Source organism: Lampris incognitus, chromosome 3 (assembly GCF_029633865.1).
Source record: "Lampris incognitus isolate fLamInc1 chromosome 3, fLamInc1.hap2, whole genome shotgun sequence".
NCBI lineage: Eukaryota > Metazoa > Chordata > Actinopteri > Lampriformes > Lampridae > Lampris > Lampris incognitus.
Genome location: NC_079213.1, coordinates 92,976,787 through 93,002,191, shown reverse-complemented (window position 1 = coordinate 93,002,191; position 25,405 = coordinate 92,976,787). Strand labels below are relative to the sequence as shown.

The following is a 25,405-nucleotide window of genomic DNA, read 5'->3' as shown; positions in this document are numbered from 1 at the left end:
CTCACCAGGTCTGATCCCACTGTGTCCAGCCAAAGGCTCAGAACTGGGAATGGTCCATTTCATCTAACCAGGAGGCGGGGCTGGTGGGGAAGTCAGGGTATCCTGTACTGCTGCCTGTGGAGAGGTCTGAGGTGGGGCCACCCGCCATGGCCCTCAGGGCCTGTCCTACCCCACCAGGCCCCCCTTGGGCCACGAGACTGTCCATGTTGAAACCCAGATTGTTGAGGAGAGGGGTGTGGCTGGGCAGGGAGGCAATGGAGGATGGCGACTGGGGAAGACCATAAGGACTTCCTGCCCGGATGTCATGATAGGGCTGCCCTGCCGCATCAAGAGAGAAACCGCCATTTAGTGCCCCGCCATTGGCAACATCTCCAACACTCCCATACAGCCCATTGGCATGGCCCAGGTCTGACAGGATCTGGTCCTCTGTGGAGGGGAAGGGGAGATATCGTATTTAAACAGCGGGAGTGTTATCATTTTGACACATCTATACATATGCAGTGCTATTGACTGCTTGGACATTATATACTTGTTATCTTTCAATACAGTTAAGTGCTTTTATGAATAGTATTTATGGAAGAAATATTACATGGTTTCCATGTAATTAAGTGGTCCCGCTACTGAAATACCTCTTAAATTTTTCAGTTTTGTCAATGTGAGTTACTTTCAGCTTTAACACATGAAGCCTGAATGTGTGCAAATGTTGCTATATTGAAATATTCACTTGCGTCTCATCCCTCCCCTGGGTGGCTTTAATAATAACAATGTCCCACAGTGCTTTCTCTCTAATTGACTAAAAGCCTCACCTGCTTTATAGAGTTTCTGCCTCCATGTTTTCGTTTCTCGTAAAAATTGCCCTCTTTTTAAAAGCGGCTAGGAGACTTTTATGACTACCAAAAATGGGGCTTAGTAAACATTAAATAACTATAAAAACACTGGGATGTCTAAAATGCATGATGGCAGGTGATGGAGGCTCCTCTCATTTCCAATCAGCCCCATCACAGCAACACACAAGGGGAGGTTGAGTCGGTGGCCATAGTGAGACATGAGGGGAATGTGAAATGAGGGAGACATTTTGGATTTGCCTCAATGTGTCACCATGAAATGAACAACATGAGAAATCTCATAGGAGATGTCCCGACACCTTATTGAACTTTTCATCTGGTCGGTGTAATGGGCACGTCACCAACCTCTGAAGCTGAGCTCACTGTCACTGAGTCCCGCGTCGTCAGCCGAGCTTTCCTTCTCCACCTTGGTTCCCCCTCGGTTTCGTTTGACACTCTTGTAGAACTGACCCCAGCGATGCCGACCTGCATCCTTTTTCAGACGCTTCTCTTTCGCCCGTCGATTCTGGAACCACACCTGACAAACAGATAAACAGACACCCTTTCTATCCGTCTGTACAATCCCCAATAACTGAAGGTTGGAACATTGGGAGTGGAAGGGGTAAGTTGTTGCCACAGCAGGGACCTTGAGATGAGACGTACCTGTACTACTCTCATGTCAAGCCCCGTCTCGGAGGACAGTTGTTCTCTGACGTGGCGTGCCGGCTTGGGGGAGTTCTTGTAGGCGCTCTTGAGAGTCTCCAGCTGTTTGGCAGTAATAGTGGTCCTTGGTCGCTTGGCTCCTGACTCTGAATCATCTGAAAGCAGGTGTGACTGAATTATTTTTACATACGTTAAGTGTGGTTCTATTTTTATGGATGCTGCCCTTGTCCTTTGTGTTACATTAGGTGAATGGTCAATTTGGACCTGCTTTTTTTTTGTACAACTTTATTAATCCCCCTTGGGGAAATTCCTCCTCTCTATTTAACCCATCCTAGCTGTGTAGCTAGGAGCAGTGGGCAGCCGCTATGCAGCACCCGGGGACCAACTCCAGTTCGTCTTGCCATGCCTCGGTCAAGGACACAGACAGGAGTATAAACCCTAACATGCATGTTTTTTTGATGGTGGGGGAAACTGGAGAACCTGGAGAAAACCCACTGCAGACACAGGGAGAACATGCAAACTCCACACAGAAAGGACCTGGGATGACCCCCAAGGTTGGACAACCCTAGGGTTCGAACCCAGGACCTTCTTGCTGTGAGGCGACAGCACTAACCACTGGGCCACCATGCTGCTCAGTGGTTATTGTGCTGTGCAACCATTCCACTCTTACAGCAAAAGTGCAGGACGCTGTCATGCCAAGTGGAAGAAGGCAGTTATTGGGCTTGTGTTGTATAAGACCACTGTTTCATTTTAAATTTTCAACCGGAAAATTAAAAAAAAACTCAATGAACACAAAGAGAGAGAGAGAGAGAGAGAAAGTGTGTAAAGCTTGGGCAAAACAGTTTTGCATAGCAAACACATGCAAACATGACATGACACAGACACACATACACACTGTCTGCATTCTCTTTCCTACAGTTCACCTTAAAGCTAATACACTCCCCACCCCCCATGGTGATTTTACAGCTTAGGGATAGAAATAGCTTTTTGGAGACTTCTGTCTATATTTAAAAACCCAAACAGCCTATGGAATAAGTTCAGTACAGTAACACTGGAGTCATTTAACATGACAGCTCTTATGATGGTGTTGTTATTCTATGTTAAGTACGCTGAGAGAGCCACGAAACCGGAGTCAAATGCCATGTTTGTGCAAACGTACATGGCCAATAAACCTGATTCTGATTCTGATGCAAGTCCACTTTATGATTGGAGTCACTCAGTACGTTTACATGCACAGTTTAGTCGATCTATGGTTATAGCTCGATTAGTTCATTAGTCCGACGACTGACTTTGGTCCCAGTATACATGCGCGGGAGGGAAATCGATTTACTGAGGGAGTCATGTGGGCTCCGCTACGATAGGTGGCGATATGCACTCTTTCAGCTTGTTTGTATTGGGCCATTACCGGTCGACCTATTACGTCACACACGCAGAGCGCAACAATCGTCGTAGTGAACTAGGAAGTTAGCAACCCCTCCGAAGAAGACGAAGAAGAGGCAGTTAGCAACCTAGAGCTAAACTGGCACAAAGATGGACAACTTTGCGAATCTGTACATAGCGTACGTGTTGTACGCTCTACTTTTTGCGCCATGTTTGCAGTTACTGGCTTCCTCTTCTTCCGTTTACGCTGTTCGACTTCCGGGTCAGACTTGGCGCGCGGAAAATTGGCGCGTGCGCAGATCGCCTCGACCAGCTCCAGTCCAACTAAGGTGCATACATGCAGAAGTAAATCGACTTCCAATCGCATTATCTGGGTGTGTTAGTCCGACTATTACAACTTCGATTTCAGTTGAGCTAACATGTTTACATGCATTTTAAAAGTCCGGTTTTAGTCGGACTAACGCAATAATTCGACTTTTTAAGTGTCATGTAGATGTACTGGTGTCTTGTCATACGATCTGCAGCATTATCAAGAAAGGCACTGCTGGTTGCACCTTGTGTTTGTGCTAAACAATCTATCCAAATGCTTTTCAGTTGACTGCATTTCAACAGATGATATTTAAACCACCATCAGTTTCACTGATGTGTAGCAAGGACAGCATTGTTGCTCAAAGTCTAGTATTTTGTCAACATTATGTATACAGAAAGACCTACCATTTTGTTTGGCTGTCTCGTAATCCTCCTTGCAGACCAGCCTCCCATCCTCCATGAGGTAAAACTCGTCCCCAGTGGCCAGCTGTCGGCTGCACATGACACAGGCAAAGCAGTGCAGGTGATACACAAAGTCCTGCGCCTTGCGCACCACCTGTGTCGGAGGGATCCCCTGTTGGCAGGATGCACATTTTGTCCCAAAACGCCTGTTGGACAGATGGAAGAAACAAGAGACAAGGAAGAGAGAGAGAGAGAGAGAGAGAGAGAGAGAGAGAGAGAGAGAGAGAGAGAGAGAGAGAGAGAGAGAGAGAGAGAGAGAGAGAGAGAGAAGATAAAGGAAGACAGAGACAGACTTGCCATTAGGAAAATTCAAAAGGTGCACTTACACAACATCAGCAGTAGTCTGCTATCCTTCTACCATTTATATCCAGTTTACAAGCTGATGGGGAAAGTGGGGCCAACCAAGATTAAAATTTCACATGCAAGATGGCTCTTCCCTCCACGCCAGCCAAGAATGATGGCAGAGTGTCTGTATTAATAGTTGTGCCAGCTGTGGTGGGGAGAAAAATCAGCACTGGAATGCATTTCCGTTACCAATAGACCTCTCCTCAGGTTGATGGATGGATAGAATCAATATACAGTGTGTGTGTGGGTGTGTGTGTGTGTGTGTGTATGTGTGTGTGTGATGCGCACGTGTGTGATTTTGCATATCGTGAATTTGTATATTTTATATATGTGTTCGTATTGATATGTGTATGTATGTGTGTGTGTGTATATTATATATATTTTTTTTCTACGTGTGTGCCTGAGTAGGTCACTGACAGTGTATCTATTTGTATGTGTGTGTAAGAGAGAAAGTGCATGTTTTTGTTTCAGTGCATGTGTTTTTGTGTGCATTTTTCTTTTGTGCGTATGCATGTGTGTATGTGTGTATGCGCGCATGTTTGCATGTTTGTGTGTGTTTGCAAATGAGAGAGTGAAAAATCCAGAGTGGAGGAAGCTAAGAGGGGGAGGGGTTAGGGGGAGGTGGAGGCGGAGGCAAGGGAGAGGAGCTGTGCTCACAGTAAACACACCCCGAGGAGAACAAATAAAGTACTGATTCAGGAGAGGCTTTAAATCACAAGGCTCATCCACAGAAATAAAACCAATCCTCCTAAATGCCAAGGTGAAGTCTGAATTGCTGCTGGGAAGCACACGACTGTGTATCTAGCTTTTTGTATGTATGTACATGTGTGTGTTTTTGTATGGGGTATGTATTTGTCTCAGCATGTGTACTTGACCCGTGTGTGTGTGTGTATATATATATATACACACACACACACTATATATATATACACACACTATATATATATACTATATACCCTATATATATATATACACGCACACTATACACACACTATATATACACACACACACTATATATATATATATACATACACACACTATATATATATACACTATATATACACTATATATATATATATATGATTGCTTACGGCATGAACAGGCTTGTACTGTCTCATAAAGAATTTACTTGACTCACTGGATTATTTTGCTCCTTATTTGTTGAGCACTTTCCCTACATTGAGTGTTTCTTTTAACACAAAGTTATATGTGTGTGTGTGTGTGTGTGTGTGTGTGTGTGTGTGTGTGTGTGTGTGTGTGTGTGTGTGTGTGTGTGTGTGTGTGTGTGTGTATAGCCTGGCCCCCTTCCCCTCCAGTGCATGGCAGCAGTGCAGGTTGAAGGTGGACACATCCGGCTATTGTCCCCGGGGCCAGCTAATAGAGTTAGCCTTCACTCTGTGACTGGGCAGCTTTTTATGTCTCATTTATGCTTCGGACATTAAAAACCCCTCAAACATGATTTAGTAAAAGCCCGGTGCTGCTGATCCTCTTTTGGATAAAAGTCAAACTTAATTTCATTCTTTCATGCCTCGCAAAATCTTATCGTTAATAAAGACAGAAAGAAAGCTGAAAGGATGAAAGAAAGAAAAAAGACAGGAAGAAAGAAAGAAAGAAAGAAAGAAAGAAAGAAAGAAAGAAAGAAAGAAAGAAAGAAAGAAAGAAAGAAAGAAAGAAAGAAAGAAAGAAAGAAAGAAAGAAAGAAAGAAAGAAAGAAAGAAGGAAAGAAAGAATTAAAGAAGGAAAGAAAGAAAGAAGGAAAGAAGAAATTGAGTCGAGTATTGACTGGACATTTTTAGCGTTTTTTTTCCATCCAAATTCACGCTGTTAGCAAAACAATTTGATCCACAAAAAGTCGTGTAGTGAGGGTAAATAATAAATACCCACGGTTTAATAGGGCGGGATTAAATGACGGACTCAGCCTCCAGAAGTCTGAAAGAGGGTAATTTGAGTGAGAACAAAAAAATAACTGATGTGACCCTGACAATAAGAGTTGATTCAACATATAGTAAATATAAGGTCGATGTAACGTTGGGTAAATATAAATCAAGTAAACGCCAATTTGTTCTTGATGCTTGATCATAGAAACAGTTAAACAAACCTCGCCAGTTAGTTCCGCATAAACCCTGACCAAAGCCACGCACCCTGCCCCCTTTGTCGTTCCTATGACGTCACAGTGGACCGCCGTACTTTGTCACGTTACTGATGGCTTCGTATCGTTAAGGTGCAGGGGTTTCCCGGAGCAACGAAGAGAGAAAGATAGAAAGAAAGAAAGAAAGAAAGAAAGAAAGAAAGAAAGAAAGAAAGAAAGAAAGAAAGAAAGAAAGAAAGAAAGAAAGAAAGAAAGAAAGAAAGAAAGAAAGAAAGAAAGAAAGAAAGAAAACGAAAGAATAAAAAAGAAAGAACGAGGGGGAGAGCGAGGGAATGAAACAAAGAGAGAGAGAGAGAGAGAGAGAGAGAGAGAGAGAGAGAGAGAGAGAGAGAGAGAGAGAGAGAGAGAGAGAGAAAGAAAGAACGAGGGGAAAGCGAGGGAATGAAAGAGAGAGAGAGAGAGAGAGAGAGAGAGAGAGAGAGAGAGAGAGAGAGAGAGAGAGAGAGAGAGAGAGAGAGAGAGAGAGAGAGAGAGAGAGAGAGAGAGACCGAAAGAGAGAAAGGGAAGAGGGAAGAAAGAGAGAAAGAAAGAGAGGAAGGAATAAATAGATAAATAAAGAGAGAAAGATAAAGAGAAGCCAGCGCAGCCTGGGTGGGGGGCTCACTTTAGATAGATAGATAGATAGATAGATAGATAGATAGATAGATAGATAGATAGATAGATAGATAGATAGATAGATAGATAGATAGATAGATAGATAGATAGATAGATAGATAGATAGATAGATAGATAGATAGATAGATGGGTGGGTGGATAAAGAGAGGCCGGTGCAGCCTGTGTGTGTGTGGGGGGGGGGCTCACTTAAAAAAAGAAAGAGAAAAAGAGATAGATAGATAGATAGATAGATAGATAGATAGATAGATAGATAGATAGATAGATAGATAGATAGATAGATAGATAGATAGATAGATAGATAGATAGATAGATAGATAGATAGAGGCCGGTGCAGCCTGTATGTGTGTGTGTGTGCGTGTGTGTGTGTGTGTGCGTGTGTGTGTGTGTGTGTGTGTGTGTGTGTTTGGGGGGGGGGGCTCACTTGAAGAAGTCCTCCTTGCAGTAGACGCTCCCGGCCCGTGAGAAGCACTTGTCTGCCAGCGGAGTGTGACAGTCGGCGCACTTGAGGCACTTGGAGTGCCAGTGTCTGTCCAGCACCTTGAGGATGAACTTGTCCAGGATGTGTTGACTACAGCCGGCACACTGGGGGATCTCTGCTGGGACACACGGACACACCCACAAGACAGACACGCCGGTCACTCACACTTGAAACTACATCCTGATGACTTGTGTTCTCATTTACCCGAAAACTGTAGACAGAGTTAATTTGTATCCGACCGTTTCATCTGAAAAGGTGGATACATTTACAGTCGAGTCGAGTTTATTTGTTATTGTTGTGTTGTCCTTTACGTCGCGTGACGCTCTGGGGCGGCCATCCGCGGCGCTGTCCGGGGTCCTGATGTCGAACACGCTATTTTTTAACGAGTCTAGTCCTTCGTTTTTCTGTTCCTTCTTAACTCATTTCACTGTACAAATCTATGCTGTTTTTTCCGGAAGGCTTTGGCAGATATTAGCGTCAGATGTAATGCCGTCTGTTAGACGCGACGACCTAATGTGTCCCATGTCTTGTAGACCAGGGAGACGGAATAACGTCACATTGTAGCGGCTCTCAGAAACAAAAACGACCTGTTCTGCCCCACATTTTGGACATATCTACTACTATAGCCCTTTATAAATAGTGAGCATACCATCATAATATCCACTCATCCATATATCTAACATTATACATACACCCAAGGCTGGAAATGGACAGTCATACATGAAAACATATTAATTCAAAATAACACACATTTACCCTTTGACATGTGACACTGGAGTACTGTTTAAGACACAGGCCTTATCTATTTATATTGTTACCAATATGTTGAAACGTTTAAAGGGATTACACCTTCATGGGTTTCACCATTAACTATAAACCACGGTACCGTGTTTTAGCAGGACATCGAGGTTAGAAACCTTTGGGGTACATAGTATTTTACTGTCTCTAATCCGCCAGCAGAAACTGTAGGATGCCTTGCTATGTGTGGTGTGTGAAGCCTTGTCCACACGGCTCTGCTCGGCCCCTTCGTTTGACCACAGATGTTATTGATGAGATCCAACAATGCAAAATCAATGGCGTGACAAAGTGGATTACGGTCAAACGACATCTAGAGGACCACCCGTAATTTGGGAGAAGAAGAAGAAGAAGAAGACGAAGGAAAACCGAAAAACAAACTGATCTGGTGACAAGAGAAGCGACCGTCTGACCATTGAAACGAATAGTTGTCAGTAATTCAGAGGGGAGAGTGTTTTGGTGGGGGTACAGCTGGGATGGCCGGGACGGCCTCTAATCATTTTACAATGGCCGTGCGGGGAAGCTCGAGGCTCCTCGCGGCGGATCCGATCACACCAGCAGCCTGGCTGCCCGCGCGGCACGATGCGGCCGCACGCGCACACAGGTAAATTAACCTCGTTTTTTCGTTTTATTTTTTTTTGCTACAAAATGTCCAATTTAAACACAACTCACCTCAAAACGTGTTTACGGTGCTGCATGAAAGCCGAAATATGCGTTTTAGCCCGTTTCTTAATAAAACACGTGCTGCGTTAATTTTACAAATTATTACAGAAAAAAAACAACATGAAAATGTCAACGGCGTTGCTGTGCGTTTGTTTGCTTGTTTGTTTGTTTGATTGTATGTTTGTTTATGATCTTGCCGTCAAGGAACAGGAAGAGCTAGCCTAACCTTTACAGTATTTACTGTAGCAGCTCGGCCTAAATCTCGCAGCGCAGCATGAAGACAGACAGACAGACAGACAGACAGGCAGCCAACCACGACGTATAAAGTAAATACAAAGCAACATTCCTCGACAGACAAAGCTGGATTAGAAAGGGGAGTCTGTGGCGTGTGTGTGTGTGTGTGTGTGTGTGTGTGTGTGTGTGTGTGTGTGTGTGTGTGTGTGTTGCGCCGCACAGATAATAATAGATGGGTTCATGAGTAGCACCCCTTCTTTGTTCCGGCTCTCTTCAACTTTCCGTTGTGACAACTGCGGTTCTCTCTTTTTTTTAATTGGCTTTTCTAAAAGCGGGCTGTATCATTCCCCCCGCGAGCCGCTCGGTGATGGAGCGGATATACGTAATGTGGTGCTGAAAGGAAAGCAGCACGGGTAGAAAAGCTTGGCAACGACCACTGCTGTCCACGACCAGGGTCTAATAGCCGAGGTCTCTCTCTCTCTCTCTCTCTCTCTCTCTCTCTCTCTCTCTCTCTCTCTCTCTCTCTCTCTCTCTCTCTCTCTCTCTCTCTCTCTCTCTCTCTCTCTCGCACGCGTATTCACACGCGCACGTGCACACGAAGCTTGTATTGTAAATACTGCTTTGGACTTCTTGCAGAGGCTTGAAGGGGCCTTCGGACCCCCGATGAGTTATGTGCTGCACAGCAGTGTGTACCATGCACCAGGATAGATAGACTCGTCATCTCTCTCGTGCTGCACATCAACTGACGAGCACGGAAGTCAGTCGGGAGACCACACGACTGAACACACGACAACTACTGGGTTCTGCTGTATTTTAGGCGAGTGCCCCGCAGCCGCAGGTGGCATTAAAATGATGAATTTAACCCCTCAGGAAAGGCTAATTAAAAAACGAGGCTGCGCGCTTAAAGATTAAAAAAAGCGCACTAATTTAGATTAGATTTCCCATTAATTGCCCCGATGCAGGGCATATAGCCCTATATCAGCCATGATGGAAATATTTAGATACATACTACTTACTTACGTACATACTGCTCCCCCCCCCCCCCTCAGAATAATCCGTTTAAATACAGGATGGATGGTGGCACGGCGGGGGTTTGAGTGGCAGGATCTTTACTCAAGCTTTTAATCTGCCTCGATTTATAAAATTAAAGAGCATAAGCTGACCACATATAGACCCTCTCATGCAGCGAGGGGTCCAGTCAGGAGGAAGCAAGCGAGGAGTAACTTGAAGGCAGTATCGGTCTCTTTTCTATGATATCGTGGAAGAAAAAATAATATTTTGATATTGCGCCAGAAAAGTAGAAACACGCCTTCACCTTTTGTGCATGTTGCAGTGCACTCCCCTGTCACGGTTTGCAGCTGACACGTGGTTTAACAGCTTCCCCTGTATCTAAAGTAGCATTTCATCCGCTGGGCCTGACATCCGTTTTGCGCCACACTTTTTTGTTGTCAGTGTTGACACACAAAGAGCCCAAAAATACATACGAGATCAGAGTTTGGTCCCCATGTCAGCAGGGATTTAAAACAGTTTCTGGAGACTTAGGCCCATCTGTAGCCACGCGTTTGACCACCTCGCCTCTTAATAATTAGGTCAAAGCGGAAATTCATCCCGTTCCCCTTGCATCTTGATGGCGCGGTCAGATTATAAAGGAGCCAGCAGAGATTAACATGCTGCTAAGATGAGGAGCAGATGCGACAGTGATAGGCAATTGTCCCCTTAGATACCGAGATGTGGAGGGGGGGGAGAAAAAATGGAAAATACTTTAAAACGTTTTCTCTTCAACAAAGTATAAAAAGAGACTGTTTAAATTTTGCTGTTTTTTATTTATAATTTCTGTAGCCTAACTCGGGATAAAAGCGCATATTGTGTCATTTTCAAGTAGATGACGTGCAAGGTATATGCATCTATGCATGCAGGCATCTATGCGTGCATCCGATCCCCAAAAAACTACAAACACGAGGATATTTTCGGGGTCCCTTCACCCTGTTAACCAAGTGTCAACCCCAGTCAGTGGGTATGTGTGTGTGTGTGTGCGTGTGTGTGTGTGCTGGGTGATGACAGCTGCGTCTGATCCTTTGACCACGCAGGCTCGTTTACAAATTAACAGCTGCCTTGAAATGCATTGCAACACTCGGTGTGTCGGCTACACCGGGGCAACGTGAGGGGGGTCGGCGTGGATTGAAAAAAGAGAAAAGTTTGAAGCAAAAACAACAAAGAGAGAATAGCGTCGCATAGTGTTGATGCAAATAAAGTGTTACGATGCGATAAAGAAACACGGTGGAGGCTTGGGGGAGGAATTGGGGATGCGGGACGCTCCATGCCAAAAAAAAAAGAAGAAAAAAAGAAGAAGCATGGCTTTGAGGCCACAAACCATACTAGGGATAATTCCCACATGAGGTCTTTCTACGAATGTGAGGACCGTGACACACGGATGGCCTGTGTGTGTGAGACCACCTTTCCTCGGCAGGACAGGACTGGGGAGGTGGGATAGCCTCTCCTTGTCCTTAGCGTCAGACGAAACTCTTCTCCTCTACGGCGGAAACCTGCGACGCAGGTCGCGCTCGCCATCTACATCCCCACAATGACACACGCGACGGCATAAGAAGGAGGGCAAAGAGAAAAGCCTTACGTTGCATCGGCACTCCGAGAATCTCCGGTAAACCCTTTACGGGACTCTCTGTCGGCAGGACCGCCGCACTTTGCATCATCTTGATCCAAAATGGGAGGTAAACACACACACATATATACACCCGCAGAGCTCCCGTCCTCTTCTGCCAAGGAAACAACAACAGAAAAGAAAAGAAAAAAAAAAAAGAAAAAAAGTGGAGGAGACGCACAGTCTTTTTCAAGGGGCCTCCCCACTCTCCCAGATCCTCTCGCCGTCCCGTTAAGTCCCGCTATGCCGCGTCTCTATTCCCGGGATGTTGTCCGTGCTCTTCTGGAGTGGATCAGACAAGCTGCTTGGTCCATTCAGCTCTGCAGGGGCGGCGGGGTGTGACGTCACCGCGGCACAGGCTCCACCCGGGGCCAATGGGAGCGGAGGGAAGGCCCCGGAAAGAGTCCTCTGGAGAGGCTCAGGTGTACAGTAAAGCCAGGAAGACGACGATGAGGAGGTGAAGGAGGAGGGGGAGGAGGAGGAAGCATTGAATATGGCATCAAAATGTGCTGAGAGTGGCGGGATGTGGAGCATGTGCGGTCCATATCTTACTGGACCCATGCGCCAGACATCAGGCCTCGGAGTGTGCTGCGGATGGTTAGACCAACACGGGGTATCGTGTCTTATTTATACGCGAGCTCGGATGGGAGACGTTAGTTCACAGTCACAGCAGCTTAAATGATACCCAGACCCGGAGAGAAACGACAGTTAGTGATCAGCTGTGTTCACTTGAGTCGCTCTACACAGTCATGTGCAAATACAGGTATTTTGAAATATAATGTGAGGCAAATTCAGACGTGGCGACCCGCGTGGCCTTCTTTTGGCAACCGGTGAATTGAGTTGGCCCCTGGTGGTTATTGCTGGACCACGGTGACAGGGACTATTAGGAGTCCAGACACAGGCTCCCTGACACTGTTCATTTCAATCCTATCGTTTTGAGACTGCTCCCCCGGATAAGATATTCCCCCCAGAGAGCTCGTAGTTCAGGCTAGATGAACTCAATCTTCGCTTCCAATTTACTTCAGGCGTGGAGAGAAAGGCACACACAGTACAGTGGCGGTTCCTCCCGGCTCACCTCCGACGCAGGTGATTTTTTTTCTTCTTCTTCGATCAACTGGGAGTCCGTCTTCCAGTCCCAAGTGCGACTTAAAGGGACCAGCAGCCCATCAGCAGCGGTTCACTGCGCTTTAAAGAGACGGAATATGACGAGACAGAGACCCCATCCATGATGACCCCCCGCGCGAGCACAATAAGGCTTCATTATGTCATGGCAGCACGAGAACTATCCATTTGTTTCACTACGAAGGAAATCAAACGTGACATGGTCGTGGCTCATGGAAAGACCATGTACACAACTCTGTTCTTATGACATCTCCTTTAAATATACGATTCAAGGATCGTGTAAATCGTTTTAAAAGGTCAGCATTTCTCACATTTGTATTCATTTGCTCAGTGAAACTGAAGTAATTATCGTTTGATATAGTAATAATATTATATACTTAAACCGAGAAAGTATAACATAATAATAATAATAATAATAATAATAATAATAATAATAACAATAATAATAATAACAATAATGTCACCAGAAGTGTGTTAATTTAATTTTTTTTCAATGGACAATATATTTATGAGTTAATTGGGTTGGACACAGAAATCAGGGCGAAACAAGGCTAACATTTCCACCACACCATGTCAAAACAGATGGAAAACAGAATATCACATAGCTTTGAACAGGGTGCAGCTCCGGCCTGCACACAGCCTTAATTGAACCAGAGTAGTGTGCCTGATGGTGGAAACTCAGTTTTATTGCAGATTTCACGTGAACAGTCATATATATATATATATATATATATATATATATATATATATATATATATATATATATATATATATATATATATATATATGTGTGTGTGTGTGTGTGTGTGTGTGTGTGTGTGTGTGTGTGGGCCCGCAGTGCGAGCAGTTGAAATGTAGATTTTTTTTCACTTGAGGAAATTACAATAAGTTACCCTTCATATCCCTTGCAATATTCAAAACTATGGATTTATTATTCTTTTGTTTCACGTGGCTATCTATGTTAGCTGTAGCCACAATCTCATAAGCCCTTCGCCTATGTGTGTTTAGTGTTTCAAATGTAATTTAGTAAAATGAAAACCCACATCAAGCTGATTAAAAAGGAGGCTGGGATATTACGGGAATTCTGTCCTAAACCCACTCTCAGAGCCAGGTGTTCCCTTCCAGGACGCCCCCCCCCCGCTCCATCCATCCATCCATCCATCCATCCATCCAGTCAGTATACCTCCTTTGAGACTGCTGGTATAGCAAGGGACGCATCTCGTCTTATTTTCCTTTTTCCATTTTCATTAAACACTTTTCCCCTCAAGATTATTCAGTTACTCTGGTTGTTGGTCTAGAGGCCATTTAGGGGATTTTAAATACAATGTAAAAAAAATTGCTCTTAACCTGTCAGCAAAGGATCACACAATGACAATAATAGACGCATGTGTAGTATAGGAAGGAATAATAAGAGCGCGTGAGCTCGGTATCTTTTATTCAGAGAAACCTCATCAACCCGTGGTTAGTGGGACATCTAATTACAGATAAAAACAAACTGAGAAACAAAAAAAAACAAGACCAAAAAAAAATGTATCAACCCAAAACAGTTCTTACCTGAATCTTTACAGAAATAAGGTCACGTGATAGTAGTATAAGGGTGAATATCAGGGATACAAAAATATTAACAATCCAGTGGCGATTTGTGATTGGCGTACGACTTTTAATGTTGTCTCTCAATTATACGCAACTATCAGACAATTGCTTAATGCCATCAGCTCGTGCACAGAATAATAATAACGCTGAAAACGTGGGTAGATTAAATGCCAAGGTCGGAAATGAAGGAAATATTAAGCTTTAATTCATTTTACTACAGGCGGGTGTAAGGGAAGACAAACGGAAGAAGGCACTTTTCACTGAATTCAGTAGCGGGTCCACGTGTTTTCTGAGTATCTATGAACGGAGCGGAAGGAACCAAGGAGCTGTCAGGAGTCGCTCGCGCGAGCCGCGAGGTCTTTGATCTTTTATGACGCGGAGTGAGGAGTCAGGGCGCCGCCGCGCCAGCGCCATAACTCAAGCCGAGGGCGACTCCTCTGCCACCGCCGCTGACCCGGCCACCTCTAATTAGATCTAATATTTCAGTGGATGAGTTCATTGACACCTGCGATTCACAAATCCATCTTATCTGGAGTGGTCTCAAGGACCCCCCCCCCCCCAAAAGAGGTCTCAAAAATGCCCCCCCTCCTCCGTTTTCATCGCGTTGCTACATAGGGTAAGTGAATGCTTATGTACGGCAACCTTATCCAGGTGATCGGCTCTGTGACGGGCGGAAGGGGGGGTGGCGTTGCGTGCCATACAGCATGACCGGTGTCATTTTGGCACAAAACTTGGGGCAGTTTGGCCCGGAAATAAATGTATATTTCACATGAAGTAAACTCAGCGTAATCGTTCTTTAACACATTTTTTTCCTTTCTCATTTTTTATCTCTTTCATACACACACCTCGCAAGAGGAAACGCAGTTTTACGAAAATAAACAAACAAATAAAACCAAATAAACAAAAAATGAAGTCAACTAATTCTGTCATGAAATCCTCAAACTTTACTCCTTTCTTTATTCCGACTAAGCTGCCTACACTTATCGGCGTGACAGAATTTCTTGTTTGTTTGTTTGTTTGTTTGTCAGCATAACCGGAAGCAAAAACAACGGTGAACAACACCAACAACCTTAACAACAAAACCAACAACAACAACAACGACACCAACAACAACAACAACATGCAGACCTACCACGTGCCGGAGGAATTCAGCGCCGGCACTACCGGACAGAGCGCGAGCCCGGCGGGGCGCCAGACGCGCGGGGCTCCTCTCTGGTCACTCATACGGGGGTTTTCCCGCGTGAGGCGGAACCCCGACAAAGGAGCGGAAGTCGCGGCTCTCAGTGGACATATCGTCCCGTTCCTCCACTGACCCAAAGCAGCAAACAAACAAAAAACAAACAGAAAAACCAACAACAATGTAGGTTGTATGGCACACGGTGTCACAGCGGGTTCTTCGCCATTTTATTCCAAACCAAGAGAGCGAGAGAGAGAGAGAGAGAGAGAGAGAGAGAGAGAGAGAGAGAGAGAGAGAGAGAGAGAGAGAGAGAGAGAGAGAGAGAGAGAGAGAGAGAGAGAGAGAGAGAGAGAGAGAGAGAGAGAGAGAGAGAGAGAGAGAGAGAGAGAGAGAGAGAGAGAGAGGAGCAGGGGGACCTTAGAGGAGAGGACGGAGAAAATTAAATTGCACTTGGGAGCAAATTCTATTAGGGAATAGTTATTGTCTCCTGACAGCGCCTGTCCATTTGGGTAATTAGTAAAAGGAGATTGGTTGAACAAACGAAATCTATTTCTGTCAAAAATTATATCTTCTCATTCACTGATTGAACCTGCCCCTTTTGTAGCACTGTTGGTATATGTGGACCTCGTCCAACTAGTTTTCACAAATGATCAGACACACATTGAAACTGAGGCAGTGTCATGAAAATAGCCACATAAAGATCGTCCACATAATCTCATCTAGCTCTCTTTAATTCCATCTTTAGTCCAGTATTGACTGCACACTACCAAAAACTCTGGACTAACTAAACTAACCCTTTATAGTATCAAAACTGGAAACACTTTATTCTCCAGGTAAATTACTTTTATATAGGTGACAGCAACGCATAGGTAGACTGACAGCTAACAGTTTAACTACATAGATCGATGGATTAGATAGATAGATAGATAGATAGATAGATAGATAGAGGATGTGGGACTACCCTTGTTCACACTGGCCAAAACCCCCGCAAAAAACCCGCTAATGTCCGCCTTTGGTCAGTGTAAGAAGGCGGACATTAGTGGGGGGGCAGTGTGTACAAAGGCAGGAGGCCCTTGCAGGTGTAGCGAATTCAGAGGAAGCCGGGAAGCGAACCCAGGTCGCCCGCACCAGGGGCGACTAAAGGGTCCGACCCATTAGCCAAGGGCTAGTGACTCTAGTGGTCGTTACACTGGCCTATGCCATCCAATAGATGGTGAGCGCACGGGTCGATCAATCGATCACGCATATCAATTCCAGGTTATAAAAACAGAAACACATTCAGGTAGAAAAACGAGCAAAGCTTAAATATTACCAAAACATATTATGGTGGTTTACTGAAAATGTAGAACATCATTTGGGTGTATATTTCTCACTTCATCGTCATCGTACACCCAAAAAAATCAGATTTCATAAGCTTTTTTTTTTTTAGAGGCTCGCAAGTGTTCATTGACTTGTACCTCTGGTGAGTCGTTGCTTCATGCTAAAGGAGTGGTGCTGCTCTGGCAGCCATTACAGGCTGACCGCAGGGACGTGCGCAGACATTTTCAGGGGCTGTTGCTCTAACCTGAAAAAAAAGTGCAGCCCCCCCACCTCGATTATAGGTGTCATCTATCAGCATGTATCAGAATAGTGTAAAATATGGACATCTAACTGACCTAAAATTAATTTCAAATTTGAAAATCGTTTTAAATTTTAAAAATTAATAAGGCATCCGGGTAGTGTAGCGGTCTATTCCGTTGCCTACTAATGGGGCTCGCCGGTTCGAATCCCCGCGTTACCTCCTGCTTGGTCGGGCAACCCTACAGACACAATTGATCGGTGTTTGCGGGTGTGAAGCCGGATGTGGGTGTGTCCTGGTCGCTGCACTAGCGCCTCCTCTGGTCAGTCTGGGGGGGAATAGCGTGATACTCCCACGCGCTACGTCCCCCTGGCGAAACTCCTCACTGTCAGGTGAAAAGAAGCGGCTGGTGACTCCACATGTTTCGGAGGAGGCATGTGGTAGTCTGCAGCCCTCCCCGGATCGGCAGAGGGGGTGGAGCAGCGACTGGGACGGCTCGGAAGATTGGGGTGATTGGCCAAGTACAATTGGGGAGAAAAAGGGGGATGTTAATTAAATTTAAAAAACTGTTAGTGTAAGTTAACACATTATTGCAGATACAGTTTCTTGTGAACTAGGTAAAGCAGCAATATGATTTTGCATCTTGAGCTTAACACCGCCATCTATCAATTTGATTGTAAAAGATGTGTACCTGTATGGTGAACAGAGGAGGGATCTCTCTCCCAAGACGGACAACCAGGGAATGTCTGGATTACAATAATAAACATTTCTGTCTATGAAATTCCCAGAGACACTAACATAAAGACATCCAATCCATCCACCCATTATCCAAGCCGCTTATCCCAACCGGGGTCACGGGATGCTGGAGCCCATCCCAGTAGTCATTGGGTGGCAGCTGGGGAGAGACCCTGTACAGGCCGCCAAGCCATCACAGGGCACGCGCGCGCGCACACACACACACACACACACACACACACACACACACACACACACACACACACACACACACACACACACACACACACACACCTAGGGACAATTTAGTATGGCCGATTCACCTGACCTACATGTCTGTGGACTGTGGGAGAACACCGGAGCACCCAGAGGAAACCCACGCAGACACAGGGAGAACATGCAAACTCCACACAGAGGATGACCTGGGACGACCCCCAAGGTTCAACTAGTCTGGGGCTCGAACCCAGGACCTTCTTGCTGTGAGGCAACTGCGCTAACCACCGTGCCTCCCAAATATAAAGACAGTGGCAGGCAAAATACTATCATATCATTGTTTTCAATCCAATGCCATTTTATTTCTATAGCGCTTTAACAAAGCATTTGTCACAAAGATACTTTACAGACATACCTACAATTTGGAGAGAAATAGCTTAAGGCATCTGTTGAAGTTTGGGGGTATCAACTTATTAGCCCCAACAATAGGCTATAACACCAAGGCCTTCATATGACTTGTGTATGGCAAATTATGAGGAGTATTTGTGTGTGCTTCCCTACCATCTCCAAGTATACCAGCCTGCAAACTCTGTTTGTGGCTGTACACCCCCCCCAACCCACACAACTATGAACCATTTCATATTTCAAATGATTGCGCATCCTCCTCAACCTTTCACAACTGAAATCAGCCTCATAAAAAAGACATTTGGTTTGGAATAACTGCAAGTGTAGGTGGTAGCATCCAGGAAGTTGTCCTTCAGCAACAAATGGGTATCCGAACGAAATGTACATCAAGTTCGCTTTGCGTAAAATAAAACAATGCGAAAGCTTACAAATCATAACAGATAGGGAGTCCGGGTGGCGTAGCGGTCTATTCCGTTGTTGCCTACCAACACGGGGGTCATCGGTTCGAATCCCCGTGCTACCTAAGGCTTGGTCGGGCGTCCCTACAGACACAATTGGCCGTGTCTGCGAGTGTGAAGCCAGATGTGGGTACGTGACGTGTCCTGGTCGTTGCACTAGCGCCTCCTCTGGTCGGTTGGGGTGGCTGTTCGGGCGGGGGGGAGGGGGGGGGTAGCGTGCTGCAGTAATACAGTATAGATAGGGATAATATGCTGGGGCAGCATGCACATACCATGTTTACATATTTTATCTTCTATTTCTATTTATTTCTGTTTTCTTATTTCTATTTATTTCTGTTTTCTTGTTATCTTGTGTCTTGTTAGTTTGCCAAGTACAATTGGGAGGAAGAAGGGGCACACACAAAAAAAAGAAGCAACAACCATGTTTCCGAGCTAAGATTGATTCATGTGATAGCATAATATAACGCAATGTTGCGCGACATGACGCAAACGTGACAAGCTGCACATTGTTCGGAAGCATGTGGAGATTTGTATTCACAGGGAATCCCATTGGTTATACCACCCATCCATCCATCCATCCATCCAACCATCCATCCATCCATTATCCAAACCGCTTATCCTGCTCTCAGGGTCGCAGGGATGCTGGAGCCTATCCCAGCAGTCATTGGGCGGCAGGTGGGGAGACACCCTGGACAGGCCACTAGACCATCACAGGGCCCACACACACACACACACACACACACACACACACACACACACACACATTCACACCTAGGGACAATTTAGTATGGCCATTCACCTGACCTACATGTCTTTGGACTGTGGGAGGAAACCGGAGCACCTGGAGGAAACCCACACAGACACGGGAGAACATGCAAAGTCCGCACAGAGGACGACCTGAGACGACCCCCAAAGTTGGACTACCCCGGTGCTCAAATCCAGGACCTTCTTGCTGTTCGTCGTTAATAATTTCCGCTACTTAAAAAGATTTACACGACGTCAACAACACCAGGTTTGGATGCTACAGTGCTACAGTGTGACATGATAGGGGTCATAGGGCATCGCTTTGCGTCACTTTTTTCTTTCTTTTTTTTTTTTTTACGGCTCTGGGCCGTCCCATCTCTGTGTCCCACCGAGGCATGCCTTTCAAAAAGTAATGAAAGTTTGGATGATATGGCGATTTCATTTGGTCTAACTTTAGCAATTCTGGGCTACTGGTAGTATTTATGCGGCCACAACAGCAAAAATCAAACAATTAATGGGCTGTTGCTCGGGGCAACATTACCCCGCCTTGTGCACATCCTTGGCTGACAGAAAACATAATATGCAAGTAATTAGGATACCATTAAGTTACATTTCACACAGATTTTTTTCGATTGAGCAGCTTTAATGAAATTCATCGGGTGGTGTTTAAACGCTTTGAGAGGGCCATCAGATCAAACGTTACCGTGTTTACTGCTTTGAAATATCGTCCAGCTCACCTATAAACCCGCTGTGCTGTATTTTTAAAAATACTAATGTCAGCCCAGATGTAATCAACGCAAGTGTTCTGCATGCCAATTCTGTGGAAGTGGAAGTTAGTTTCTGATCACGATACTGCCAAAACAAAGGTGACTCCGGGAAATCCACGTAATAAATCTGACCCCCGAAGGGCTTTTCTATATAAATCCTAGTTTGTTTTTTTTCTAGTGTCCAGTGATCCCAGAGCAACCCTAAATTAACCAGATTATTTTTTTTTAAAGCCTAGGTAATTTTAGGCCAGGCCGGCTCCATTTACACTACAGCTCTGGAAGGTGCGATGAGAGCATTACACGCTAATTCACCGGATTGCAGCTCGATTGGGAGTCGTTTGTAAATTTCTTCTTCTGCTCTGTCGGCGTGAAAATTCATTTTGGTATAAAGAACAACACCTAAACAGGTTTCGTTCATTCTCTTAATTAATTATGCATTTGGCGATGAGGATTTGAGAAAAAGATATTGTTCAAATGACCCAAAGCCCCTGACACCAGTGACAAATGATGCCGAGCAAACGATGATTTAAATCCTTTCTATAAAGTGGAGAATTCCACAGAAAGAGGGAACCTTCCCAGTTGGGTGACAGGAGCAGTGCCAGTTGGGAGTGTAATAAAATAAAGTGACTGAGCGGTCTTGGACCTGCTCCAGGTTCATTACCCGAGCACTTCCTGTAAGCCATGCGAACACTGTTACAACACAACACAACACAACACAACCTAAACACAACACAACACAACCTAAACAAAACACAGCATAACCTAAACAAAACACAACACAACACAACCTAAATACAACACAACCTAAATACAACACAGCACAACCTAAACACAACAGAACTCAACCTAAACACAACACAACACAACGTAAACACAACACAGCATATCACAATATAAACACAGCACAACACAATGCAACACAGCACAACATAACCTAAACACAACACAACACAACACAACCTAAACACAACCAAAACAGCACATCATGACACAACCTAAATACAACACAACACAAAACAATCCAAACACAATACAGCAAAAAACTACACAACACAACACAGCACAACACAACATAGCAGAAGAAAACCCGGACCAGACCAGAACGGTGTGCTGGAGGTAAAGGTCAGGTTTGTGTGGAAATTAAAATAGTGGAGTGGAGCACATTATCAAGGTCTAAATGCTCTTGAGAGCAGAGGCTTATTGATTCCCCGGCCTTCCCCTCCCTCCTTTCCACGCGTCCACACTCGGCGCCCTGCACAGGTCAACTGGGAGGACTTCCAGTCGGCTAAAGGGAAAGACGCTCCCCTCCAGTCTTCTGAGGCCTGAACAGAAACACATTGACAAAGCAAACTCAGACGCACAGCCGGCTTGGCACACAGATGCGTGGTTAACACATGCATCACGGTACATCTTGTGGTGTGGTCTGGGTCGGTTCAGTTTGGCTTGGTTCAGTTTGGCTCGGTTTACCCGCTCTCTGACAGGTGGTGCGGCGCTATAATGAAAAACTGTAAAAATCTCCTCCTGTTACCCTTGGCACAATCAGCGCCCCAACACACTGATGGCAAGATGAGATGTGCGGGATATGACTGAGGGTGCGGATGGGCGTCCATGTCGATGAGGAGGGGGCCACAAGCAGTAAAACGAGATGAAGCTGACCCTACCTGACTCCTGCCTCTAAAAGGCTGAATGTTAAAACTGAAGGGTATCTGGCCCAGATTAGATGTGATATACAACAATACCATATATTAACCTGTTTTTCATAATTTATTCATCCCTCCACCACCACCAATCTCGGAGCCTTGCTACACAGGATGAAGCTTTATAGTATTATTAAAGTCAGAAAGAGAGATGACAGAAAGATGCATCAAGCCCCTCCTGCATTTTAATATCAACACGGCTGGGGTAATAAACGCCGAGGCAGAGCGCGCGCAAGAGAGGGGAGACTGTAAAACTCCACATTGTCTAATTTATGGAGGACAACAACAGGGCAGCAAGGTGATATTTTTACCCTTCACACTTGGGCTTTCATATCACAACAACGTCTAGACGCGATGCTTCTCTTTGCGCGGACCAAGAGGGGCACGTCACTCAGTAGGAATACAATGATTCCGTTTTTTAAATGAAATTTGTTGACTGAGAAAGGGTTCAGTTTGGTATCAAGTACTCTTACCTGATGAAAAGTGGGAACATTTGGCAGGAACTGTCGGAGGCCAGCGTTGCCTGCTACAAGCAACCGAGGCCACGTTTGAACCGCAGGTCTTGACGCCCAGCTTTGATCCACCCCCATGTTAAAAAAAACAGCCTGTTTACATACTTTTATAAAAGGGACCCATATCCGATTCCTGTGTTTACGCCGTAACCCTTTGTTTTGCGCATGCGTACACGAGAGCCCGGTCACCACGTGTGTGCACAGTGCATTCACAGTGTGACAAGTTGTCAACGCTGTGACGCCCATTTCGCAGTGACGTGAAAAATCCAGTCTGTGTGGCTACATGAGAGTCCCATCGGCAGATATCGGATTCCTTCCCGATTTATTTCCGCATGCTACTGTGGTCAAAACCAGATCTGAAAATATCCGATTCCATGTGTGTTCTACTCATCAGAGGTCATAAGTGCATCTAAACGAGCATCTAAGAGCAAAACCGGTGCTAAAGTAAAAGCGCAAGAAAGAGTTTTTTTTTAAATGAGTGAATATAATAAGTGCTAAGAGCAAGTAACGGGGTAGTGGTTCTTGAAGAGGTGAGTTTTCAACCTGCCCCGAAAGATGGGCAGCGACTCCGCTGTCCTGACCTCAGTGGGGAGTTCATTCCACCGCTGTGGGGCCAGGACAGAGAAGAGCCGGGACCGGGTCGGCCGGGAGCAGGGGCCTCTGAGTGACGGGGCATCCAGGCGTCCCGAGACAGCAGAGCGAAGTGGTCGGGTGGGGGTGTAGGGCTTGACCATGGCCTGGGGATAGGAAGGAGCTGTTCCTTTCCCTGCCCTGTAGGCTAGCACCAGAGCCTTAAACTGGATGCGAGCAGCTACTGGGAGCCAGTGTAGGGACATGAGAAGGGGAGTTGTGTGGGAGAACTTAGAGCGGCTGAACACCAAATGAGCTGCAGCTTTCTGAACAAGCTGCAGAGGTCTGATGGCTGACGCCGGGGAGCCAGCAAGGAGGGGTTGCCGTAGTCCAGCCGGGAATCCTGGGTGAATCCTCCTGATGTTATAGAGGAGAAATCTGCAGGAGCGAGCAACAGATGCAACGTTTTCAGCAAACGACAGTTGGTCGTCCAGGATCACACCCAGATTCCTCGCAGTCCGAGCTGGCGTCACCACGGTGTTGTCAATGGTGATGGCCAAAAGGAGCCAAAAGGAGGTGCAAAATTGAACTGAGAACGACACAGTGAGAGTGTCTCAAGAGTTGCTGTCTACTGACGTTTGCTATCAACATTTACATCTGTATTAATCGATTTGTATCAATTTAATATTTGCAAAGCTCGCCGTTGCCTTGCCAAAGCCACGGACAGATACTGCGTTGCCGCCAACTTCTTCATTAACCGTCATTAGTCTCAGCCCACGGGAGGCCCAGGGTGCGGTGGCGCTCAGGGCAGCTGAGAGTGGGCCTCAGCGAAGTAAGCGGTGCAGCGCTGCAGGGGGTCAACAGTTTCCAAACCTACAGCAACACAGGTAAACATTTAAACAGATTAACAGATTGTCAAGCAAAGACATTCAGGCTACATCATAATGTAAAACGTGTGCATATATCGGAAAATCCCTCGCTCAATTCTCCAATTCAGAAACGACTAAAGTAAAGTCACCTGAAAAAAAGGGGAAAAGAGGAAACGGGCAAGTGGCAGGAACATTACAGTTTATATGCTGCATCAAAACAAATGGTAAACAAACTCACGTTGAAGTTTGACTGGGTACATAATTCCTCCTTCCGCTCGACAGTTTGCCAACTAATAGAAAGAAACCTCTGTGAAATTAAAATCGCTCAGACGCTGCCGTGTACAAGGGGAACAACACCACGCAGTTCCCCCGCGGCAGCCGACGCTCGTCTCGATTCATTCTCGCATTCAAAAAGTGTCATGGAGGCCTCCGTTCCACGGTATCTGAGGGCTTGATTAAGTCACAGATCCACAGCTGCTCACCCTGATGTTCATCTCCTTTAATGTGGGGCTATTAATCAACCTGTGTGTGTGTGTGTGTGTGTGTGTGTGTGTGTGTGTGAGTGAGAGAGAGAGAGAGAGAGAGAGAGAGAGAGAGAGAGAGAGAGAGAGAGAGAGAGAGAGAGAGAGAGAAAATACATGAGTCAATTGTGATGGTGCAATCATCTTCATCATCCTCACTAAGTGTAAAAGAGATGGTTTTGGCCTCATCCACACCATTGTCAGTAGGGGTAGGATATAGATGGCTTATCCCTACATATGTATGTGTATATGTGTGTTTGTGGTGGTGGGCAGAGTTGGTTGAAAATGTGTGTGTGTGTGTGTGTGTTTGTGTGTGGTGCTTGGCAGGAGCTCAAGTCACTGTTTGAGGAAATACAAAGCTCAAGCTCAATTATTGGCTGTCCTTCATATGGGCTTGCTGTAATCTGGACAACATCAAAACCCTCCTGATGCCATTTGTCCATTCATCTGTCCATCCATCCCCCCACTGATTACAACCTCTTTCATCCACCTCCACCCCCTTCCCCACCCTCTTCTTCCTCTTACCCTCCCTTGGGGGTCTGCTGCCTGCCCCCAGCTGAGCCCACCTCCAAGTTTGTGAGAGAAGAGGACCTGAAAGCCGATTGCGTTTTAATAAAGTTTATTATCTGCTGGGAGCTAATCCTCAACAGTAATCTCTCCCCTCTAGTCCTAAAGGAAAGCTGGATTACTCACTTGCTATAATCCCAATGAAATTGTTAGGATTTAGCTTGCGCTGCACAGCAGATGGCAACAGGCTTTTTCCTTCAAGCTTGCAGCTTTTAGCCCCCCTTTCCTATGTCTGACATTCCAGTCTTCCTTGCCCTGTGTCCTGATGACGCTTGGTAAAAAAAAAAAAAAGAAAAAAGAAAAAACACAAAACAACCATGTTGT

The 25,405-nt window shown here is 45.5% G+C and overlaps 1 protein-coding gene across 1 annotated transcript; it reads right to left on the bottom strand.

Annotated features, from left to right (window-relative positions):
• Positions 1-37: 37 nt before the first annotated feature.
• lhx4 (LIM homeobox 4) lies at positions 38-11,625 on the bottom strand. The gene is made up of 6 exons (XM_056277786.1): positions 11,547-11,625; positions 7,169-7,340; positions 3,582-3,784; positions 1,488-1,642; positions 1,191-1,362; positions 38-426 (listed from the first exon to the last, which is right to left on the bottom strand). Exons 1-6 carry the CDS (start codon positions 11,623-11,625, stop codon positions 38-40), a joined length of 1,170 nt encoding a protein of 389 aa, XP_056133761.1.
• Between the last annotated feature and the right edge of the window lie 13,780 nt (positions 11,626-25,405).